The sequence below is a fragment of the Drosophila kikkawai genome, chromosome 4, assembly GCF_030179895.1.
Source record: "Drosophila kikkawai strain 14028-0561.14 chromosome 4, DkikHiC1v2, whole genome shotgun sequence".
Classification (NCBI taxonomy): Eukaryota; Metazoa; Arthropoda; class Insecta; order Diptera; family Drosophilidae; genus Drosophila; species Drosophila kikkawai.
Window position 1 is genome coordinate 927,911 of NC_091732.1, and position 25,228 is coordinate 953,138.

Genomic DNA, 25,228 nt, shown 5'->3' on the forward strand with positions numbered 1-25,228 from the left:
AAAGCTACTACGAAACAGTTTGTTGTTTTGCTGCTCTCCCCTGCACAAACCTTGGGAAGATGTTATAGCCTTTAAAGAGGGCAAAACAACAGTCGATAAAATAAATATAAAGGGGAAAAAATGTTAATTTTCTTATGTCTGGGATGTTAGGATATCGGCTTTGCCGATCTTCTGCTAATTATGTTCATATGTAAATTCGGCATTTTAATAATAGCTATTATGAATTTCTCCGCTTCTCTTAGATACATGCTCAATATAACCGGAATCGAGAATTATGAGTCGTTACGGATTTCGATACCAAACTGTTGGTCAGAGCCAGCCATGGGTAATGTATTGCGAAAAGATTTGGAGCCACCAGCTGTACAGCAAGCAGCGTTCGATGATACAGTAAGCACAGCTTTTAACATTTAAAAAAATTAATACAAATTCAAGTTTCTTTTTTTTTTTTACCATTTTCGAAGACATTTTATGCATCATAAGAACTTAGTTTAAACTACGTCTAACTTTCTTGTATTACTTATATAGGTTTATCGAATGGATATAGCCAGAAATGTTTGCGTTAGAGAAGCCTATTCGGAAATCGCAGTGCAGAGCAATAAAGCAAAACCCTCACATTCTGTTGTGTCAAGGAATACTATTCAACCTTTATCTTACAAAGAGGATTCGGCGTTTCAGTCAAATTTATCGAAGGAGAGTCAGAAAATTAAGTCGAAACACCGAAACAGCCTACCAAATGTTTCGGTAGTCGCCGATATTTTTGACGACCAAAGCTCGAATGCAGCGGAAGAAGAAGCGGCAAAACCGTGGTTTGCACAGGCCACCGCATCGTGCCAGCGAAAAAATTTGAGCACTGCAGCAATTCAGGACAACAATGGATGTATCAGTGGTCGCTTGGAGATTCGTGTCATTCCGAAAGGTAAATAACATTTAGGGAATAAATTGATTGAAATGAAATACACAAATGTGAGGTATATATATCAAGCGAAAATATATGGCTTTCAATAAAAATGTCTGGCATTTTGATAACTTTAATATATCGAAAATTTAAATTTTACAAGTATTGTACACTTTAATATTGAAAACATGCTAAATTAATACAGGTTTTTTTTTTATGTAAACATTGAATAACTTTGTCATTAGTGAACCGTGTGTTGAAAACCTTAGCTCAGTACAATTTTAATCATGAATCGCTTCACCTCGAAAGAACGCGCTGAAATAGTGACGCTTTACATTTAAAATAGTCGTTCAGTTGTGTTGACTTAAGGGGGGGGTAAGGTTAATTCGGTGCAAAAAAGGCCACTTTTCAAAAAGTTATTGTGGCGGAATGGCTAACGTTAGCTTAATGAATTAAATACCATATAATAACACAACATTTGAATAATTTTTAATAAATTTTGTATTGAAAAATATTTAGAGGTAGAGAAGTTATAGGGAATCTCCCGAGTCGCCTCCAAAAAAAGTTGTTTTGCGGTGTACATCCTAACAGTCCACAGGATCATCCGATATAAAAAAATTATACCTCATTCGTTAAAGGATAAGTGTCCCGAGGTATTCACGAAGAGTTTTTATTTTTAAAATTTTTCCCCTATTTTTTATCAAAATTTGAAGTCAAAATCCCGATTTTTGACAAAAAAATTAAGTTAATTTGTTAAATAAAAAATATAAGAAAATTAAAAATTAAAAAAACTCCACGTGAATACCTGTAGAATTATCCAAAGAAGTTATGTTCCAAATTTCAAACCGATTGGTTCAGTAGATTTTGAGTTATCGTGTACACCGATTTTCAAAATGGCATTTTTCAGGAGAGCGCTTTAAACTTTGCGATTCTCATGCATTGAACACCAACCGACCTTCGTTCAACTCCGCATAACTTTGTCAATATTCCTATGATCGATGTAAAACTTGGACATAATATTCTTAAGATGTTGAACTTTCAAAATAAAAAATAAAAAAAAATTTACGAAAAAAAAAATTAAATACCTTACCCCCCCCCTTAAAAAAGGCTAAATTGATCGGCCACCCAGATCTCCAGATTTCACACCTCGGGACTTTACGCCACCAAGCTTGAAACCATTGACGAGCTCATGGCAAATATTCGTGCAATAATCATTGCTATACCACCTAGAATGCTAGAAAAAGTTATGAAAATGCAGCAAAAAGGGCGGCCACTTGATGGAAGTTGTTTTCAAAAATTAGTCTGAAGAAATTGTGCAGAAAAATCTGTTGCTTATTTGAAAGATATTCAATGTTTACATACCGACATAAAGGATGACGCATCCTGTATCACTGAAAAAACTAAAATTTCCTTAATTCTCTTTTTTCTGGTTGTTATGGTCTGGTATATATAGTAGGAGAATATACAATATTGATACGATATCAATACATCTATTATTTCTGTATTCGTACAATAAATACTGATTCGGCTTTACTTTTCAGAAAGATCACATTTAGATGATTCAATTTATTATGATGCCTTGGCGGCGGCCGTTAAAAATAATCCTGCAAACGAAAATCATGGAAGTGAAGACCAACTCTTCGAGAGGCCACCTATTTACTGTGATGAAACAACAAAAACTACAGCTGCTGCAGTTATTATAGCTTCACCCGCGAGTATAGTTCATAATTATGTCACGACAAATCCAATTCATTACAAAGATACAGCCGTTACAAAGGCTCTTACCGAAACTCATTCTGTGAATGGCAACAGTATCGAGATCAATGATCAGACAATGATCAAACAAAATTTGGTTACCGATTCAAACATAGCGCCACTAATGATAGCCCCCAGCAAAATTCCAGTACGTCAATCAAAGTGTGCTTCGTGGGCAGGTGGTGAGTCTGCGGGAGGAGCTGCTACTACACTGGAAACAAACACACCTCATAATACCAATGCAATGGATACTATTATACCTTTTCGCAAAATTATACAATCGAAGTCTATAGAAAATAATCCTAATATGACGGATCTAACTCCAGGTTTGTTGTACTTTAAAGAGTTTTTATAACTGTGTGTGTGTTTTATTTTTGTTTTTTTGTTTATTTGCATTACGGTTATTAAATTAAAGTGGCCTTTGTGAACCAAGCACGTGCTTGTTCGCGTTAAAGTATAGAAAAGGAATACGAGGAAGGTTTACTGGCGTGCTGTCTGATTCTTTGCTTGGATGAGTACATAACAATTATCTAGAATGAGGAAACCGTGCACTGACATTACGGGACAAGGGTACGGTACGGTCGCAAATCCATACTTTGGCCGCTTAGCCTGCCCGGTCTTGCCTCACTCTCTCCAGGGATCTCCAGGGAAAGGCAGATCCAGCGAAGGAACTTGGATGCAGTAGACGTAGAGATCTTTCGAAATTATTTAATTTATGTTTATGTTTTTATGTTGTTAAGTGTAACGGTTTTGTTGTGTTAGTGTATCGGTTTCGGTGTATTAGTTTAGTAGTAAATTAATCAGTGTGTGTGGCAAAGCGAACTTTTAAAAATTTGACATTTTTAAGTTGACCTAATATGTTGGGTTAGGTTAGGTTAATCCGGACGGCCCTCGAGGGGCCACACATGGGCCAATATGGCCCATAGCTATCCAGGAAAACTCCTGGATGGACCAAGAGACTATTTATGCGGGTTTCGAGATCCTTGAATATCAAGGCGTTTTTCGCAAAGTCAAGGAGTTCGCCTGGCTTCCTCTTGGAGAGCCTAGGTATCTCATTCTTGCCCTCGTTAGGGCCGGACATTTGCAAATGAGATGCTCCAAGGTTTCGGTTGCCTCGGATTCATCACATTTCCGGCATTTGGCGTTGGCGGTAATACCCAGCTTGACTGCATGTGCAGCAGACAGGCAGTTGTCTGTTAGAATACCCACTAACATTCTGCAGTCCTTCCGCGGAAGATGCAGCACGTACTGATTGAGTTTCTCATTGTGCTCTTTACACATGATTTTTGATATTTTGCAGGTTGCGGAAATACTCCTCCACCTGCTTTTTGCGCTTGCGTCAGCCCGTCTCTCTAGCTCGCTTTGGAGCGTTCTTAGGGAGATAGGGAGGTTTTCTGCTCTTTCACTCGCCAGTCCAACGCCTTCCTTTTCAAGTTCGTCCGCGGTTTCGTTACCGTCTATGCCTTGGTGGCTGGGAACCCAAAGATCCTCACTGACTTAATCGTGCTCAGGCTAATGACTTCCTGCTTGCTAGTACATTTTGGAACTGACCGCTGATGATTGCATGGATCTTATCGCCGCTAGACTGTCTACGAACAAATTGACCGCCTCATGTGGACGGTTTATGCTCTGCGCAAGCTCTGCTGCTTTCCGGGTACAACCGGGTACGTCATATCTCGACCAATTGAACTGTGCCCGAAACCTTGTAGTGACCAGTTTCCTGATGCAACCAGACGTTGTGCCGCCTTTCCTGCTGTCAGTTGCGCTTGGATATCTAGGGGATATATACCGATTATGGTTTCGAGTGCTTTGGTGGGGGTTGACCTCAGCGCCCCTGATATGCAGAGCAGTGCCTGCCGCTGGGTTCTCTCTATAAGCTTATTATACGTTTTCTTCTCCATGACTTGCCACCACACTAAGACCCCATACAGCAGAGTCGGACGCACCACCGATATGTAGACCCAATGCATTAGAGCGGGTGAGAGGCCCCATGTGCTGCTAAGAATCTTCTTGCATGCATATAGCGCTATGGTGGCCTTTTTTACCCTCTCTACTACATTGGCCTTCATTTCAGCTTGCTGTCAAGTACAATGCCGAGGTATTTGACTTGTGTTTTCGGGGTCAGCCTGGTTTTGTTAATTTTCGGGGGGATCCATTGCGGCACCTTGTATCTCTTGGTGAAGAGAATAAGGTTCGTCTTATCTGCATTGATATTGAGTCCTACCTTCTCCGCCCACTCACATATCTCCCTGAGCGTTGTTTCCATGATCGAGCTGAGGGTCGATGGACAGACTTCCGTGATTATGTCATCCGCATAAGCTGTTATCTTTGGTGCTTTCCTCTCGAATCTCTTGATTAGGTCGTCTACCACCAGATTCCATAGGAAGGGCGACAGAACCCCACCTTGCGGCGTGCCTCTGTGCGCTCCTCTCACCATGGAAGCGGTGCCCCAATCTGATTGTACCCGCCAGCAACTTAGAAGATTTTTTATCCACAAGTTGATAGCCGGGGACGAGTTGGTCACTTCTAGGCGATCCATTATTGTGTCCGTGCTAACGTTGTCAAATGCCCCGGATATGTCCACGAACACTCCAAGTGCATACTCCTTATTGTTTAGGGCTCTCTCAATGGTGGCAACCAACGAATGCAGTGCCGTCTCCACTGATTTCCCCTTCGTGTAGGCGTGCTGGTTGGTCGACAGTTGTCTCCCTACATCGTTCCTGATGTATAGGTCCAGCAGCTTTTCCAGAGTTTTAAGAAGGAATGAGGTGAGGCTTATCGGTCTGTAATTTTTGGGGCTCACGTGGCTGCACTTTCCTGCTTTGGGCAGGAAGACAATCCGAGAGGTCCTCCATTGGATAGGGATATACCCCGTGCTTAAACCAGCTGTATATATTGCGTATAGCCATGGGCGACCACTTCCTTGGTCACCTGCAGCATGGCTGGGAATATTCCATCTAGTCCTGATGCTTTTATCCTCGCAAAGGAGTCTATAGCCCAGTGGATTCTACTAGAGGATATTTGATCTTTTGGGAGATGCTCTTCTCCAGTTGCTAGGTCCTGGTGCTTATTCACATCGGGTACCTCAGTGCATCCTGGGAAATGCGTATGAATTAGTGATGTTAGGGCCTCTTCGCTGCCCTCAGTCCACTGTCCGTTTGAGCTGACTCTGTATGGTTGGCTGCTTCGATAGAAGCTTCCGTAGTCTACCCGTTTCTGGGGCAGTCTCTATATTGGAGCAGAAGTTTCTCCATGAGTTTCTCTGCGCCTTGCGTATTTCCTTCTTGTAGTCCCTTGGTAGAACTTTGTATTCCTCATTGATGATATCATCTTTCGCCTGCTTGGCGATTTTGAAGAATTCTTTGAGTTTGTTGCGTCGGAGTGAAAGGTCCTTATTCAACTAGGGTGGCCTGGTCCTCTTTCTTGTGTCCGATATAGGTCATGATGCGTGGTTCGCATCTAGCAGCTCTTTGGAGAGGGTCTCTAGGGACTACTATGCCCGGAGAAATCGCAAGCCGTGTCGCGATAGTCTCCTTGAACATTCCCCATTCCCCAACTGATTGTTTTGGAGAGTGTTCGAATGCGTATGGGAACCGTATGTACTTATGATCTGAGAAGGATGGTCTCTCAAGGACTCTCCATTCTGATACCAAAGTACCTAATATATTCTGTTCGATTTGTAGAAGAGTTAACCAAATCGTGTTCTTACACTCGAATCGCTTTTTATACCTGTTACATTGTCTCCATCTTGTCCAAAGAATTTTTCAAAGAAAATTTAATTTGCTAAGTATAGAATTCAAGTCCGTCTCAGGACATTTCGATTTGTCAATAACTTTCTCAACAAGAAAGAAAGCAAGCTTCGGCACTAAGAATTCGGTATTAGAAATTGATCCATTCTGGTCAATTTTATAGAACAAATCAAGGAAATAAAATAATAAATAAATATTATAATTTAGTTTGGTTGAAACGGAAATTCTGAAATAATTAAAACTGGCCTTATTTCAAAAATGGTAAAAATATGTCGAAAAAACAACTAAGTTATAATTTTTTTCTAAAAATGTGTCGATCATTTCTATGGCATTTATATAAAATAGTCGTTTGATCCGGCTGATTCTGGCTTATACATAATTGAGACTAGTCAAAAGACTATCTGCAAAGTTTCATTCAGATAGCTTCAAAACTGAGAAACTAGTTTGCGTAGACACGGACAGACGGACATGGCTAGATCTACTTGGCTGTTGATGCTGATCAAGAATATATATACTTTATAGGGTTTGTATCAAATAGAGATGGCAGCCGTATGATTTGTATGATAATAAGATGTAAAAATACTAAGTCGTAATGAGCTGTTATTTCTTAATGCAATTTCTTACTTACGGTTACTTTAGGACTACGTCGACGCCGAGAATCAACGGAAGGAAAATATGTTACCGATCCAACTCAGCTGCAACTGAGATTTCAAAGACCCCGATCCAGGACATCCAGTCGGTATGTTTAATAGATTATTATTTTCAACAGTACCCTTTATTTTGTTGTTGTAACATCTCTTTAAAGAACTCGTGGCATTCCCAACTCAATGTTGGGAGACGGAGACTTTGATGATAATGGAACACTGGTAAACGAAGCTGATTTCGGATCTATGTTGGAGCAAAATGAACAAAAATCCAACAATATGCGAACGAGTGATAAATATTCCTCGGAGTGCAACATTTCACCACCGCCAGGAGATCCAAAAATGGAAAATAGCGCCCGACTACGACGGTATAGACATAATAACCTAGAATAATCGCCATAACCATTAATAGTTAGAACAATAATTGGAATTTCCAGCCGTGCTTCGGTTATCGCTAAAAGGGTTGTGATATTTATCAATATAAATCAGCTTAGTGAAGAAATCCTGTTGTCAACCTCATACTTCACTTCTACTGTTTTATAAAGGGTAAAATACAACGGTTTCTCGACATAGCCAGCTGACCCATCAGCATTGCTGAGAAATCATGCGTTAAATTTCTGAACAAAATGCTATCTATATTAAACAGAGTTTAACGATAATCGAAGCAGGGATAATAATCCTATTAACGGAGAAATACCAGGATTACGCCATAATAATTAGCTCTATTTAACGGGGGAAAAAAGATAACTTTTTTAAAAAAATCGTTTTTTCTATTTGACATTGTTATTTTATATTTTTTTTATTTTATTTAACGTCATTTCTAAAATTATATCACAAAGTATTTAATACTTCGCTTAATTCAGTGGAAGAAAAATCGGTAGAAAAAAGTGTTTATATGAAGACTATGAGTTTAAAGTCGGTTATTCCTCGATAATTCGACATTTTAGACATTTTTTCGGGATAAAATCTACCACAAATTGGTAAACCATTTTTTTTAAAGTAAACTATTTATAGTCGCGATCTGTTAAACCATTTTTTACCTCTATTTAATTCCAAACAAAACACATCCTATTATGAGTTATTTTTAGTAATCCTTTTCTAATGGTTTAAAGGTTTAAAGGTTTGATCTAAATATTTATTATTTATATTCTCTTTAATATTATTTGATTGTTGCTACTGAGACTTTTGATAGATGTATTTATGACCAAAGCTATAGAAATATTCGTTCTGCTCTGCTCGTAGTTTTGTGGCTTCATATAAGGTACCGTTATCTTACGCATGTTGCGCATTTGTTGGTCAGCAAAGTTTTTCTACAAGTATAATTGTAGCAAAAAAAAAAACACCAACAAATTTAATTTCGTATCTATCTTCCTTTGTTGTTATCTACATGTGTAAGATAAGGGTACCCAATAGATATTGTAGCCGGGTATGAACAGAAATAACATGTAGGAAACGTGCAGTGTGAGACTGACTGTGAGATACTGATACCATATAGGGTGAAATTAAACGTAACGTGGACATAGCTAATTTACATATGTTGTCTTATTATGTTCGAATTTATGAAAAACTTTATTCGGAAGACAAAAGAAAATGTGTACAAATTAAGCAAATGTTGACTAATGCTAGGCTCGTTCTGCACAACCCCGAATAAAACGAATTTTGCTTGGGAGATGTTCAACAACAAGATGATGCAGAAGTTACATATACACAATAAGTTTTTTGTATAATACCTCGAATGTTTGTTATCTGATTTTACTTATGTTTTAAGAAATCGATCGCAAACGGACCTATTATTGGATATCAATTTGCTTTAAACCGAATAAAATGAATAGAAAAACCAACCGTGGATGTATAAAAGTTGTATATTTATACACAGCATATAAATATTTATTTTTAATACATTTAAAAAACAATTTTCAGAATCGTTTGAAAAATCAATTATTTTATAACAATATGTTAAAAATAGGGAAGTTATAATTTTCTTTTTTGTTTGTTAATGGTATATGGTTAGTAGTCCGATCCTGCCCCTTTCGACTTTGCAAAGTTCTCACACAACTCAAAAACTGAAAGACAAGTTTTCCTAGAAACAGACAGACGGACATGGTTAGATCGGCTGCTTATCGGAACCGTCTCCTTCACTGCGTTGTAGACTTCTGACTATGATTAGAATACCCTGCAAGGATACTAAAATCATTTACTACGCGTTGACAAATTGTTTTACGATCTGATATTGAGCTGCTATAAAAAAGGGCTAAAACTTCGAGCAATGTACATCGAATGCGGTAGCTAGAGAAAAACAACTTAATTTCATGTACAATAAATCTCAGATTATCGTTTAATTTTAATGAAAATTTTATTTAAAATTATGAACAACATTTTTTATTATTATTTAATTATATAAAACGTATGTTGAAATGATGAAAATGATTTTAAACGACAAGAAATGAACACAAATAACCATATTATGAAAATATAAATACGGCGAGATCAAGAACATTTTTGTAGCTAAATATTATAATGTAGTTTTATTTAGTTTTGCAATCATAGGTATTTAGAAGACATTGTTGTAATCTCAAGTTGAAAATAATAGTAATCTTAGAGGTAGCGAAATATCAGTTACGGATAAATAATAAAATGTACCCCAAAAAATAATTTAATTTATACTTTGTTATATAGTTTATATCTGCAGTTGTAATTTTAATTTGTTCGGGTATGCGTGTGTGCTGTTCTTGTTTATATGTGACGATTCGACAAGTGCTTTCTATAAACTAAGTTTTTAAGATTTAATTTAATTTATCAAACAACATAATATGATATATTATAATAACGTTGATTGATTTATATTGTATATATTATATGCTATCGTATCGCAAACAATATGTAATAGATGCAAATTAACGTCAATAAAATTTAATATTAATTCTGATACAACAGAAGTGTATTATTTATTTCATTGAAAATGTCTAAATCACAATTAAACATGTTTTTTCTCTCGGAAATTACCAAAAAATATATGGTTTTTTTCTGGTTCTGGTTTTTATATGCATTTAAATATGATAACAATTTGATTGGGGCTCTTTTTTACATAGGTATTTAAAAGTACTAACACAAATTCACAATTATTTGCACTAGAGGTTTACGCCGATGGTTAAAGGCATCGGCGGCGGCGTAGAGGTCAAAATGACTCGGCGGCGGCGGCGTAGTAGTCAGAAAGAACCGGCGGCGGCGGCGCGTCAAATAAGGCAAAAAGGCCATTTTAATGAGTTATTTTTTTTTTTTTAAGTTTTATAAAGAACAATGACACTGAAGGCCGCGCTGAAGCTGCGCCGATGCCGCACCAGCGGCGCGCCGCGGCGCGCCGTTATTTTCATAATTTGGCGGCGGCGCGTCAAATAAGGCAAAAATCGGCGGCGGCGGCGGCGTGGCGCGGCGGCGTATATGTCTAATTTGCACATCCCAACTCGCGGAGTTCTTTTTATGTAGAAAGAAGAATTCGAAAGATAACGGTTCATGGGACAACGCGTATGGCAGGAGAAAATATGCCATTTTACATTGACTATAGCTTAAAAAACTCCATTCCAGCCAGATTTTTTCTAAAAACATTATTAAAGGCAAATAGAATTTAATTTAGTATGAAATTAATTTATGTGTATATACGAAACTTCATATGCACTGCAATGTCCGCTCAGCAATTATTATTATTGTTTTAGGATAAGCAATGAATTGTGAACTATTTTCATAAGTAAACATTAGCTAGCTAAGGAGAAGGATGCGGGTAATTTAAATAAGACAAAGGCGTGAGAAGTCGAAAGAGAAAGCAGCGTTTGAAAAACTACGCTTCTCCCGTAGTATTTCGTTTTGCTATTGCTACCGCTCTTACTTTGACGAGAGCCGTAGCAGAAGTACGGCGAAGCCTATGCTTTGCTCTGCTCGTAGTTTTGTCGCTTCAAAAAATGAAAAGCAGTGCTCTGCGTAGCCGTAGCCTTAGCAAAAAAATGAGAGCGAGAGCAGAGCAGAATTTCGTCATATGCTACGGCTTTATAGGGTATGCCGAAAATCTCCAACGGATCTGGTGCCCTCCTGCGCGTCCATGTCGCTTGCCCGTCGACCGCCTGGACATATCTGGGTACAGCTCCGCAAGCGTCTTGGATGGAGGCAGGACATCGATCGCCTCATGGGTTGTGGCTGCTGCAATCGCCTTGCTGGGAGTGACTGCTGTTGCTGAACCGCTGGAAGTGACTGCTGCTGCTAATGTGGTTCCCTTCAGGAACTTTTCGCTGATAGGTGGCCACTCTCAGCACCTTATTCATATATATCGATTACACACAATCGTTTGTTCTTAACTCTGTACAATTACCGATATTAGTGTAGTTAGTATTAGTATCTTATATTAATACTGTGCTTACATTCGGCCAACCTGATAAAAGATCGACCTCGATCTACAGTAGTAATGCTACAGTATCATTGTTGCTACAGTACGTTGTTCAATGTCTCAGTCTTGCTGGATCTAATACACTTTTAAAATATAATTGTGTTAATTGGCAATCATCTTCAACATCATTTTCATATCGATCATTATCGAATACTCTATTCACTTTATAAGGTCTGCGATACTTAGGTGCAAATTGATTCCAGGTGTTGTACCAACATTCTATATACTCCAAAGGGGCTTTATTTTTGCATGATAGAGTTGTTCTACTTTATTTAACATTTACCAATCTGCTGACTCCATTGACTCGGATATTTTACCTATAGGTGGTGATATTCCATTCACCCTTTCTACTGAGATCACCTTGATGTGCTCTATGTCACGTTCCTGAAGGAAAGTCGAAAACTATAGAGAGGTAAAACAAAATCTTTGATCGGAAATAATTAGTTAGCGCGGCTATAGAACTCAAAATACTATACTCATACTAAATGCGTAGTTTGCCTCATAAGTACTACTGTACTGTCCACGGAAAAGTTTGACAAATTTTTAAATGAGGTGTTTTCTTTTTGATTGTTCGATTGTACATTACAGCAGATAGGTGACCTAGTTTTTCATGTGATAATCTAAATATTATATTATAATATATATATTATTTTTGTAAATAACACCAACTAGTAATTCAAATGAAGTGAAACTTTCTTCCCCTACGGCTGTCTTTATATTAATTATTTCAGGGTCACGAATTTGTTCAGTTTACAATATTAAGTCAATATCTCTAGGTGTTGATTCGACTACTTTAATTTACCCTTGATCTAACTCTAAACCCCATCTGTCTTTACTATCCTTTATACAAAAATTATATTTCCTATTCCTATTTCCTATTTTGCCTATTTAAAAGTTTTGGAAAATCATGAATTTAGATTTCTTTTATTTTTTATTTACAGCTTATGCAGCTCAATGTATATCTATCTATATTTTATTTAAAAATAATATTAATATTTATAATATATAAATAATAATTTTAAAGACATAATAACTATCGATAATTATTGATAGCGACTTTCCCCTTCCCCTTCTTTTTTGATCGAAAATGGACGTGTCTGTGCCTTCTTCTTCTGAAGCTTCTGCTTCTGCTGAAAAAGATTGTAGTAAGGATTTAATACCTATTATTAAAAACCTACCCTCTCTCACAGAGAATTATTCGCCTGAAATGCTTGAGCAGCACGCAAAAGTGCTTACGAATCTTGCTAAGAAATCTACAGATCTTCCACGTGAATATAGTCAACACATTGCACAGTGGTTGCGTCCATAGGCCAAAAATAAAAAAATCCATCTAAAAATATTAAGTCAATATGTAAGCAATCAGCAAGGTATTTACTTTAATAAGTTCTTTTACTGAAATTAATTTGATTTATTTAGTATATGTTATTATTTCTTTAAATTAATTCCAATTTTCAGTGTATTGTGATCGTCATTTTGTCTGTTTAAGTAGATTTTTAGATATGTTGCCCCTTAATCCCCCCTTTATAAGTGTTATCAGGGTATTTGTCAATGTTTTAAGGTAATAAAAATGTTAAGTGTAGCTGCATATATTTGCATATTTCCCTATAATCTTAAAAATACTAACATAGGTCAGGGTAAGGTTTATAATACATATATATATATATATATATATATATATATTTTTTTTTTAATAAATGTTTGATATCTTAAAATTATTGTGTGAAATTATTACAAAATTAACGAAGTTATGGGTAGTTGAACGGAAGTCGTTTCGTGTTCGATGTATGAGTATCACAAAGTTTAAGCGCTCTCCTGAAAAATGCCATTTTGAAAATCGGTGTACACGATAATTCAAAAACTACATAACCAATCGATTTGAAATTTAGAACATAGGTTCTTTAACTAATTCTACAGGAATTCACGTCAAGCTTTTTTTAATTTATATTTTTATTCTAATTTTTTTTTTTAACAAATTAACTTAATTTTTTAGTCAAAAATCGGGGTTGGGGACTCAGGAGATTCGCTTTTTCTCGTAAGCCTGTAAATATTTTTTAATACAAAAATTAAAAAAAAAGTCCAAACGTTGTGTCATTATATGGTATTTAATTCGTTAAGCTAACTCTAGCCGTTTCGCCAAACCATTTTTTTTTAAGTGGACAGTTTTACACCGAATTAATATTAACCTACCTTTTTGTGGACATACTTATAACATTTTTCTTGATTTTTGTTGTAGTTTGTATTTTTATATAGAATTCGTATATTTTTATACCCTTGCGGGGTATTATAATTTCAGTCAGAAGTTTGCAGCGCATTGAAGGAGACCTTTCCGACCCTATAAAGTATATTCTTGATCAGCATCAACAGCCGAGTCGATCTTGCCATGTCCTCTCCGTCCGTCTGTCCGTTTCTACGCAAACTAGTCCCTCAGTTTTAAAGCTATCTGAATGAAACTTTGCATATAGTCTTCTATATACTATATACTATATATGTCGGAACGGGCCGGATCGAACGACTATATCATATAGCTGCCATACAAATGTTGGATACATTTTTAGAAAAGTAGCTGCCATAGGAACGATCGGGAAATTAATAGGAAAAAATTACAACTTGGCTGTTTTTCAACGAATTTTCATCTACTCTGAGATATGAGCTATTGTTATTATTTCAGATTATAAGGTAAATAGGTAAAATGTAATAAAATAATATTTGCAAGGGTATACAAACTGATAGCTTCCTTTCTTGTTTCATTTCCTTTAGCTTTAGAATTATAATTAGAAATTGGAATTATTATAATTATTATTTTTCTATTATTCTGTTGATATTTAGAATTTTCTAAGGAGTCACATTAAACACATTGCTATTGCACATTTATATTATATTTATACTAGTCATTACAGTCTTAAATTAAAATTGTTTTTCTTTTTATTAATTAAAACTGTATTTATTTATTTTATTTTCTTTTTATTTTTTTTCAGATTGGCATACAAAAATTCATAGCTTTCAATATTGCCCTGCAGTCCTATGATGGATTGAAGTTTCAAGTATGTCTTGCCGAAATATCTTCTCCTCATTATTCCCATTCGAAGCAATTAATAGCTGTGAAATACGTATTAGATTAGAATTGAAATCGCACAGCTCCGTTGATCTTCAACTCACACACACTCGCACTTGGTACTTGATTTTAAGTATTGGCAGAGCCGCGGCTTCGTTGTTTTTGTTTTATAAAATAAAAATCGTTTTATATTTTGATAATTTTTAAATTATATTATTGAGTGCAATACTTTTGTCGATGTATATCGGGATTTCTCTCTCAATATTATGCACATCATTTCTTCAATTTCCTTTAGACGTAAGAATAATTTCTATTTCTGTCCTATATTTTCCAAAATATAATAAATAAATTTAAAATATATATAAAAACCTAATTTGAATACCACTATTACTAGTCTTTCTTAAAAAACAACTTAAACATTTTAAATTAATTTAATTAATTAATTTAATTTTAATTTTAAAAGCATATTGATAAAATTTAATAAGACTCAAAAAAATAAACTTAACTTCTAGCTCAATAATCTTAATTGAAAGTGAAAGTGAGACTGAAAATTAAATTAAAATTGAATGAAATTAAAACTGAAACTGAAATTGAAATCAAAATTGAAACATAAAATTGAAATCGAAAATAAAATTGAAATCGCACAGCTCTTCAACTCAACGAATTACCGAAAACAAAAATAAAAGCAAAAAACAAAACAAATAATAAAAAAAAAGACTAGTCTCGTCTAGTCGAAATAGTTTTTCAATGAGCTCGAGCTAATTAATTAATTTAAAAATGCAAAAATAAACTACAAACAAATGTATACAAACTTTGACCTTGCCAGACTTTTCATTGCCTAGCTATATAGCTAACCCGTCTAGCTATATAGCTAGGCAGTGAAAAGTCTGGCAACGCTGCTGCATCCACTAACCACAACTAGGTGGAGCCACTACTGTTCAAATTATGTGGTGACCAGATAAAGCGCCACCAAGCGGAATAAATGGAAAACACGTTCGAAACCGTCTTAGCTATATAGCTAAAAATCTCAGCTATATAGCCAAATATAGCTACTAAACGTACACGATTTAAAAAAATGACGATTACGATTACTACACTTAGCGAAATGAGCCTTTTGGACTTAAAATTAAAATTATAAATTAGCTGTTTCTTCAATATTTTTGCATCATTTTTGAGATATGGCAATTTCATGTTATTTCAGAATTTCGCTGCCATAGGAACGATCAAGAAATTAAGAGAAAAAAATAATAACTTCGTTGTTTACAACGTATTTTCATCTACTCTGAGATATGAGCATTTGTTATTATTTCAGACATTTTGTATAAATTTAATGAAAATCGGACAACTATATCATATAGCTGCCATTGAAACGATCGGTAAATCTAGAGAAAATGTAAGGCTGGGAATGCAAAACTGTAACTGCCAAACACATAATAAGTATAGGCAAAATGTAATAAAACTCTGTTTTGTGTGTTTTTAGCATTTCAATTTATAATATAAATGTACAATTTTTATATATTTCCTTTTATTTTTTCATCATTTAGCCAGTATGGCTCGATTTTTAGTTATCCATATGCAATCTGCAAGGGTATACAAACTTCGGCTTGCCAAAGTTAGCTTCCTTTCTTGTTAAATTAAATTTCTGTCAATCGATTTTATTTCAACGTATAAAAAGTAATTAAATTTCTCGTATTTCATTTTTCCTCTATGTTTTTTTCAGAAATATATATTCTTTACATTTTTGCAGCTTTTAGAATTTTTGATTTTTTAAATGCATTTTATAAGCGCTTCATGAAGTTTGTTGTTTAATTGAATTAATGCTAATTTCAACTATGGATTTTTGTTTTAATATACCTTTGTGTTTTTTTATTATTTAAACCGGTAAAGGAGCCTGATTTTTTTTTAATAAAATCAATCTGTCAAAATAAATAGCTTAAATGAATACATTTTCATATGTTTTAATATTCAGCTTACAGTTAATGTTTAGTATTTTATAATAGTAGTAGGTATTATTTAAAAATAGAATGGTGCTGTAAATGGGATTCGCCTGGGTTTGGCAAGCGGTGATATTCAGGTGAACGTCTTTATTATAATAATTAAAAGCCAACAACAACTTGCTGGAAAGAGCAGGCAAGTGCCTCCTATGCTTGTTGAAACAATTGGACACCGACCCTTCTGGGTAAGAGTACATACATACCACCTTCTACATACATACTCTAATGGGAATTTTTTTGCAGGCTCCAAGTTTAATTTTAATTAATTTTAATTTTGTAATAATTGTTTAATAATAATAAAAAATAATTCTAAAATAAAATTTATTGATTTTTTTATCGATTGGCCTTGGGCCGTTTTTTGTCGTTCACCGGCACTGTAAACGATTTTCGACACTAATTTGTGGCATCGGTATTAAAATGGAAATTGCCAAAAGGCTCTGTACGTATTTCAAGGATATTCTGCAACGCCAGAATCGCACAACCAGAAGGATACACATAACGCGATGGTGGAGGCCGACAAGGCCTATTACGAACTATTAGACCGGTTGGATGAACTGGCCAAGTCCAAAGTAGTGTCGGAAGACGTAAAGAAGTTGATCCCCTCGCTCAGGATCAAAGCGTACGGCTTAATACAAAAAAGTATTGGCCACGACGCTCCTGAGCGAGGGGTTGGATAAAGATACCAGCAAGATATTGGACGATGATGACATTCTCGCCAAAAATCCTGAAGAATTGAATCAAAGGAGATGCCCCTATAAAGACAAGCAAATTTAATTTTAATTAAAGTTTAAATAATGAAGTTTTCATTTTTATTTGCAATTGCCATATTGCGCTACCCGCTCGCCCTGCCACAGCCAACAAGAGAGGTGAGGTCCTTAGTGAATACTTTAATAATAATATTTTAATACTTTACTACTTTTGATGTTCTATAGAAAATCTTCGACCGAGCTGCTGAAGCTGATTCTCCCACTAGGCGACAAGGGTTATAAGCTTCTTCCAAAATTACTGAATTTAACATATAGACATCTGAAGACATGTGAATATGATATCCTTGATATTGGCAATTTTAATTTGTTTTGTTTGCATACATGAACAAAAAAATGGTGAAAATATAAACCATTTTGCAAGGGTATACAAACTTCGGCTTGCCAAAGTTAACTTCCTTTCTTGTTTATAAATAAAATCTCTCTTTCAGATTTACTATTTGCTTAGCAATAATAATTCAATTATGAGAAATAACATCAAGGGAATAATGTACATACATATACATATATGTATGTATGTTCATATAAAAACTGAACTGCATCGTTATTAACGCTATTAATCTTATATCTTTGGCACGCACGAACTACAAAAAAGGAAGGACGTGGACTAACCGTGTGTCCACGTGCTTGCAACACACCGCCAAAACATCCCCAAGACCTCTCGGCGACCAGCTGTTAACCAATGCTACGTAGTACGTACAAATGAAGTTCCTGCCAATTTCCGGTATGCATCAAGGTAAATTAAACAAAGGCAATTAACACGATTTGTAATTCTGATACGGACACAACAGGATTAGCCGCTCCACTCTCTCGCACGAATTGTTTTGCGCACCTTGATGAAAAGTTATGTACATACCACTCCACAAATCTGGAGCCCAGTCACTTGGGTAAATGTGAGCTACAGCTCAAAAAAAAGTTACGACCTAAAACTGAAAACCCCTAAAAAATACATACATATAATGTCTTGAATTTTAAAGACATATACATATATACATATGTAACTTGTAAGATGCAAAATATCCAGCCTTGAAATGTACGATTTTGACCAATTATAAACTTTTTATATGTACATTAGTAAATTTAGTTTCGGTTCCCTCTGTCCGTGTCGATCACATTTAATAATTCTTAAGAAAAAACGACAAAGTCGTAGCAGCAATTAATTGTATCCATTTGAAAGATTGCGAATATTACATTTGCGATACATACATACATATGTACATATATGTATGTATGTATGTATATTATATATATGTATATTATTTTCTTTTATGAAGGGCAAATATTTATTTTGGTTAATTTTTTATTTTTAAGAAAACAAAAAACGGAAGTGGTGCGGATCCAGCGAAAAGAAAGGGACAGAAAAGAAACAATGCAATCAACATTTTACCGTTATTGGTATGGCATATTTCCTTTTGCGTTTATTTTCGAGTCTTTGCATTCTCTGAAAAGCTTAAGTCCAAGTATGTACATACATACATATGTATAATGCCTCTAGCTTAGAAGTTATTATCAAAACAAAACATTCGCTTTTTTATGATGTTTTTCATCAAGTTTGCGCTGCGTTGCATTTGAGTATTTCGATATCTTTATACCCTCGCAGGATATTATAATTTTAGTCAGAAGTTTGCAGTGAAGAAGTCATTTCCGACGCTACAAAGTATATATGTACATATGTACATACATACATACATAGGAAAGCTCCAATGTCAACCGATCCCGTGCTCTTAATACTGCGATTTATTTTATTTTACTTTCTCTGCAAACTAAACAAGATTCTTATATCTTGAACGGTATTATTTTAATAGATAATCATCAGTATAAGAGAAATATTTTAAATTGTTTTGTTCGTTGCTGCCGTTAAGGGGTAAAAAGCCTATTTTACAAGGATATATGATATAAATGATTTCAATAATTTGTTGTAACTAACGAAATGCAGACTCGCTTTAGATTTCCTGTAATGACTGTGATTTCCAGAGTCTAGTCATAACTTTTAATTTGGTATAAAAATCCAACAACTATAAAGTAGCCCATATTACTGCCATTTATCATTAAAGCCACCGCAAAACATATGTATGTACATATTTGATATCACATGTATTTGGACACAACGTCGTTCCTAAATATTAATGCCATTATGCCTCTACCTCTTACTGCAGTGCAGTGCGAGCTCACTAATGATAGCTATCCCTATTCACCAATCCGCCCTTCCTACTGCCCCGATTAAGAAGTAAAAGTTTCATTAGTGGTAAGATCTAAGGCAAATCAAGGATTTCCTTTGCATGTTTAAGTAAATATAGTATTTATAGTACTCCTGGATATACATACAAGTATATACATGTATAACGAGGGTGGAAGATGTCATTTTTTTGCCAAAAGAATCGATTTTCCATAATTCAATGTTGGCAAGAAAATTTCAGATGCTAAAACTGCCAAGAATTTTTTATCCAATTTTTCACAGACCGAATGAAAAGAAAAAAATTCGGGGGTGCACATTTATAGGTAGGGCTTCATCGAGGTCGCCCGCACAACACCCTTCTCGTCTTATAAGGGCACCGTGAGTAGCGTATTTACTGAGTCCGTAAGGCCGCCGCACACACATCACAAATGATAAAAAAAACTACCCCGACGAAAATTATAATGAAGAGTCGGTGGTGGTGGAACAGCAAAGTGTGTGTGCGTCGGGAAAAGCAAGCAACGACGACTGGGAGGACGCACAGGAAGGGAACGCGGAACGGTAACGGGTGTTTTTTGCCACCTTCTACAGTCACAGTGCACCACCAACGTTGCCACCCTCAGTAAAAATTAAAAAAAAAGTAGGTATACATAAAAACGAGATCATCCACGGTGAGGAAACAGGAATGCACGGAAGGGGAAGCCCCAGACTCCCGGCCATGTAAGTGTATGCATATAGGGATGCACCTTTTTGTTTTCCAAGGCCTGAACCTTGATTGGAATAGTTACAGTCCGGGTTAGCCGAATTATTTTCGAAGTACACTAAGTGCTCCTGCAATGTTTTAAATTTTGACAAAATGTAAATTTTGACTACATCTAGGCATTATCTGGATTCACTAGAGGAGGTCCTCGGACAAAAGATGAATCAGGATAACAGCTGCGGGTACCCTGAATATATTATTCATCGTTCTTGAATATACGGTTGATAACATGTCAAAATTTCGTTCTTTTATTTACATTCCATTAAACAAATTAATAATAAATAAACAAATAAGAAGAAACTCCTTACATATGTTGTATATTATAAGCGATCTTTTATACACAGCCCCATGAAGAAAACCACTTTACCACTAGGCCCTTTTCCCAAATATTTATTTATTTAGGTTTTTAAGTGATATGCTTATAATATTTAAATGTTTTACTAGATTGGTATCATTTGCACTCTAAAAAGGACATCGTAAAGAGATGTATTCTGCCTTATTAGCTTTTGCTGAGCTTGATGGTCCCCGCCCATAAATGTATGAACATATATCTAATTTTCAATTCAACCTTTATTCTATATAGTACTAAGAACACATATGCACCAAAATCTTTAGTATGTGCATATACATACGTCACCATTTCCACATATACATATTTATATTCGATTTTGGGGGGTGCTCTTTTTTAGCGATTTCAGTGAGGGTGACAACTGCTCCTGTCCGCCGAGTACAGTTTTTATATTGATTTCAATATTGATTTTGCTGCAGCAATAAGCCTTCACACCACCGAAAATCATTTAAGCTACGGCAAGCAGGAATTTTAACAATTTTAACCCCTTGCCATTGAAGCGGAAAACTACTATATGTTGCTAACCCTTGCCTATTCTCATGAGTTTTTGATTTTACTTTTAAATCTTGGTGTACTCAATGGAGGGGGGTATTTTGCATTCCTTTGATTGAAAATAGGAAAGCGAATTTATTTTGAACCAGCCATGGAAGAGCTAGTAATTGAGTTCTTTCATATAATTTAAGAATTAGAGAAAAACCAATAAGATAAACTAGCGTGGTGGCTTTAGTTAGCTTTCTGGTTTCGAAATAACAACAAGACCGGCAACAGTGCCGTCTACTGCTCTAAATTAAGTGACAACCACTCCAAGAAAATACACGTGTGTACGATATTTGTGTTGTGAGTGACTTCCTTTATCCCGCATAAAAGCGGGGATGAATGCGGCAGCGGGATTCATATTCATAAAAATAACATTATTAAGCAAAAAGGAAGAATCATTTCTGAAGGAGCGATTGGATACAATCGTATGTGGCATTAACTACACTGCACACCAAGATGAACTAATGCATTTTATATATATTTTTATATTTATTTCTTTACTTTATTAATGCAACTTATAGGTCTTTTTTGGAATATCTCAGAAAACCACTATATTTTCTTACTTATTATTATAGTTGAATCAATTATGTCTCCTTCACTGCGTTTCAAATTTCTGACTATACTCATAATATTCTTTTATAATACATACCCACAACTATCATCTAAAGGTCATTACGAAGAATTTTGTAGGTAACCTATTATATATATATATAAATTACATTATATTACGTGTGTGTGTTGTTCATTTTTTTTAAGTGTATAATTATGCAGTTTGTCACAAATCAATAGTTGGCTTTGTGTCTCTAATGACCACTTTGCGTCGGAAACCAAATCGAAATCAAAACTACCAAACCATATCGAAATTAATTATGTTTCAGTGACACTGCGTAAATGTATAAGTTAATGCAGAATACCTCTTAGATATGATGAATAGAAATTGCAAATTTCACGAAAATCGATATTTATTTGTTTCTAACGTAGCCATAGTTCTTGTGTCCAATCGATTCGTGGACAGAATCGAACCAATCTAGATTAAAACCCCATAGGGGCTCCAAAGCAGAATTCTCTTAATTCAATTCGTCAAGTATCAAGTACTTAACACAAAACATGATGGTGAAAATGCTAATGGCTTATGCGCCTCCTTATCCCCTAATTAAAAGTCTAATCAAATCTGTGCGGGCACTGCTTTATTTGTTATGCTTTTGCTTGCCGTTTTCTGATTTTCTCAGCAGCCCTCCCCTATTTTTGTTAATTTAAAACTGCCGCTAAAAACAATTATAATTGAAACGTTTGTCGCGGTGTTGGCTTGACCGCAGAGATTAAGCGCAGCATCCCCTACTGTTGTTTTTTTGGCCTCTGGAATTGCCGGCATAATTATCCATTTAACATTTTGCGCCACTATTACCAGCACGACAAGATAATTAATTAGACTTCTATTAAATCTTTTAGCATCGTTCACTCTCCCTCATTTCTTTCGTTGATTTTTCCTTAGCTATGTCTTTGTTGCATAGCTTGAGGGGTAAACTTGTATACTTTTGGCACTCGGCAATTGTTATTAGTGTTGAAACAAATATTAATATAACATACATTTATTTGTTTCTCTGCTAACTTAAGCTAACCTAAACACAGAATTAACAAACCATGATAAATATAAATTATTTTTATACCCTTGCAGGGTATTATAATTTCAGTCAGAAGTTTGCAACGCAGTGAAGGAGACGTTTCCGACCCTATAAAGTGTATATATTCTTGATCAGCATCAACAGCCGAGTCGATCTAAATGAAACTTTGCATATAGTCTTCTATATGCTCTCACTGCTATATATGTCGGAACGGGCCGGATCGGACGACTATATTATATAGCTGCCATACAAGTGTTCGATAAATTTTTAGAAAAACAAGAAAGGAAGCTAACTTCGGCACGCCGAAGTTTGTATATCCTTGCAGATTGGTTTTCATATTTATATCATAAATTATAATGCCGAAAACAGGCACTAAACAGAGTTTCATAACATTTTACCTATACTTATTATGTTTACAGTTTGACAGTTACAGTTATACATTCCCAGCTTTACATTTTCTCTACATCTGCGGATCGCTTCTATTGCAGCTATATGATATAGTTGTCCGATTTTCATAATATTGTTACCAGAATTCTGAAATAATACTAAAAGCTCATGCCTCAAAGTAGATGAAAATACGTTGAAAAACAACGAAGTTATAATTTTCTCTACTACTTTCCCTATCGTTTCTATGGCAGCTATAAGATATAGTCGTCCGATTTTCATAAAACCTATACCAAAATTCTAAAATAATACCAGAAGCTCATGTACCAAAGTAGATTAAAATACGTTGAAAAACAACGAAGTTATAATTTTTTTTCGATTAATTTCCCGATCGTTCCTATGGCAGCTATAAGATATAGCTGTCCGATTTTGATAAAATTTTTACCAAAATTCTATAAAATGGCTATATCTCTAAAATGATGCAAAAATGTTGAAAAACAGCCAAGTTATAATTTTTTTTCTAAAAATATATCGATCATTTGTATGGGAGCTATATGATATAGTCGTCCGATCCGGCCCGTTCCGACATATATAGCAGTGAGAGTATATAGAAGACTATATGCAAAGTTTCATTGAGATAGCTTTAAAACTGAGGGACTAGTTTGCGTAGAAACGGACAGACGGACGGACAGACGGACGGACAGACGGACGGACAGACGGACATGGCTAGATTGACTCGGCTGTTGATGCTGATCAAGAATATATATACTTTATAGGGTCGGAAACGTCTCCTTCACTGCGTTGCAAACTTCTGACTGAAATTATAATACCCTGCAAGGGTATAAAAATTATAACTTAGCTGTTTTTCAACATATGTGCACTATTTTTTACATATGACCATTTTATATTATTTCTGAATTTTGGTAAAAATTTTATGAAAATCGGACGACTATATCATATAGCTGCCATAGGAACGATTAGGAAATTAATAGAAAAAAATGATAACTTCGTTGTTTTTCAAACTATTTTCATCTACTCTGAGATATAAGCTTATTTTATTAGTTCAGAATTTTGGTATAAATTTTATGAAAATCGGACAACTATATCTCTATAATTCTCAGAATTATACCCGCTAATGATGTCGTAAGAGGTCCGCAATTGAAATCTTATTCGGGTTCCGAAAAAGATAGCTTTTGCTCCCACAAAAACCATGATTAACTTTTTATCGTTTATGAGTATGAATCGGACGTTTTGTACGAACGATTTTTTTTTTTTTTTGGGTAGGGGTTTTTATATCTTTGCTGTTTAAAAATGTATCATTAAGAATCTATCATTTTGGTTTGATTAGTATTATTTCTTACAATTCGACATAGATTTTTGCATTTGTTCAGGGGTTTCCCCGGGCCTGCCTAGTTCAGAAGGATGGATATTTTAATCAAACCAAATCAAAAACTTTAAATGCCTATAAAACATAAACCAGCGGGTTTTTAAAAAATTTAAACGCACAATCCTTGTCTTAGGTTGAAAGTTAATATTTATTAACTTCCCGAAGCCCCAAAAACCACTTAATGTTGGTGAATCCATAAAATTGTTGTGGACAATAAAAGTAATCATACTATATACTAACTAAATTATTTGTAGTTAATGAAGTTGAAATCACATCGGTATAATTGTATGTAAAGCTAGAGGGTTTTTTTGCCTTTGTAAAACGACGGTCTAAGGAATTTGATGGCCCCTACACCACAACACTTCTCTATATATCTCTCGTCTCCCTTCTTATGCCGATAGACTACCCGTTTTGGACCTGCCACGGCGTGATGTTCCTTCATAAACTAATAAATGGACATATTTTTTCCAGTCAGCTTCTAAGTTAAATACGTTTCTCAGTTCCTTCAAGGCCATCCCGTTACTTTCGGCCTATAGTTTTGGATATTTGTAAAACAAATTTTGAGGCACATTTCCTCTTTGTGTTTTATGTTGGCTTTACAACGACCTGTACTTTTCGTTGTATTTTGAAATATCTTTAATAATATTTTAACAAAAACAATAAAAATAATTTTAATAAAAACAATATCTTAAGACACATATCCTTTCCTCTGGCCACCTGATGTGAGTCGG

At 35.2% G+C, this 25,228-nt stretch overlaps 1 protein-coding gene across 5 annotated transcripts in view; it reads left to right on the plus strand.

The window, feature by feature from the left end:
- Asator (tau-tubulin kinase asator) overlaps positions 1-14,591 on the plus strand; it is a 42,353-nt gene extending 27,762 nt beyond the window's left edge. For 3 of the 5 annotated variants that reach the window (XM_017178132.3, XM_017178131.3, XM_017178133.3), the window contains exons 10-14: positions 243-387; positions 526-916; positions 2,437-2,976; positions 7,039-7,138; positions 7,205-10,621. In XM_017178132.3, coding sequence (XP_017033621.1) covers positions 243-387; positions 526-916; positions 2,437-2,976; positions 7,039-7,138; positions 7,205-7,436 — 1,408 coding nt within the window. In that variant the 3' untranslated portion in view covers positions 7,437-10,621. Of the gene's footprint in view, positions 1-242; positions 388-525; positions 917-2,436; positions 2,977-7,038; positions 7,139-7,204; positions 10,622-14,450 lie in introns of those variants that run through there. The other 2 variants (XM_070287598.1, XM_017178135.3) reach the window with 2 other exon arrangements.
- The last annotated feature ends 10,637 nt before the right edge of the window (positions 14,592-25,228 follow it).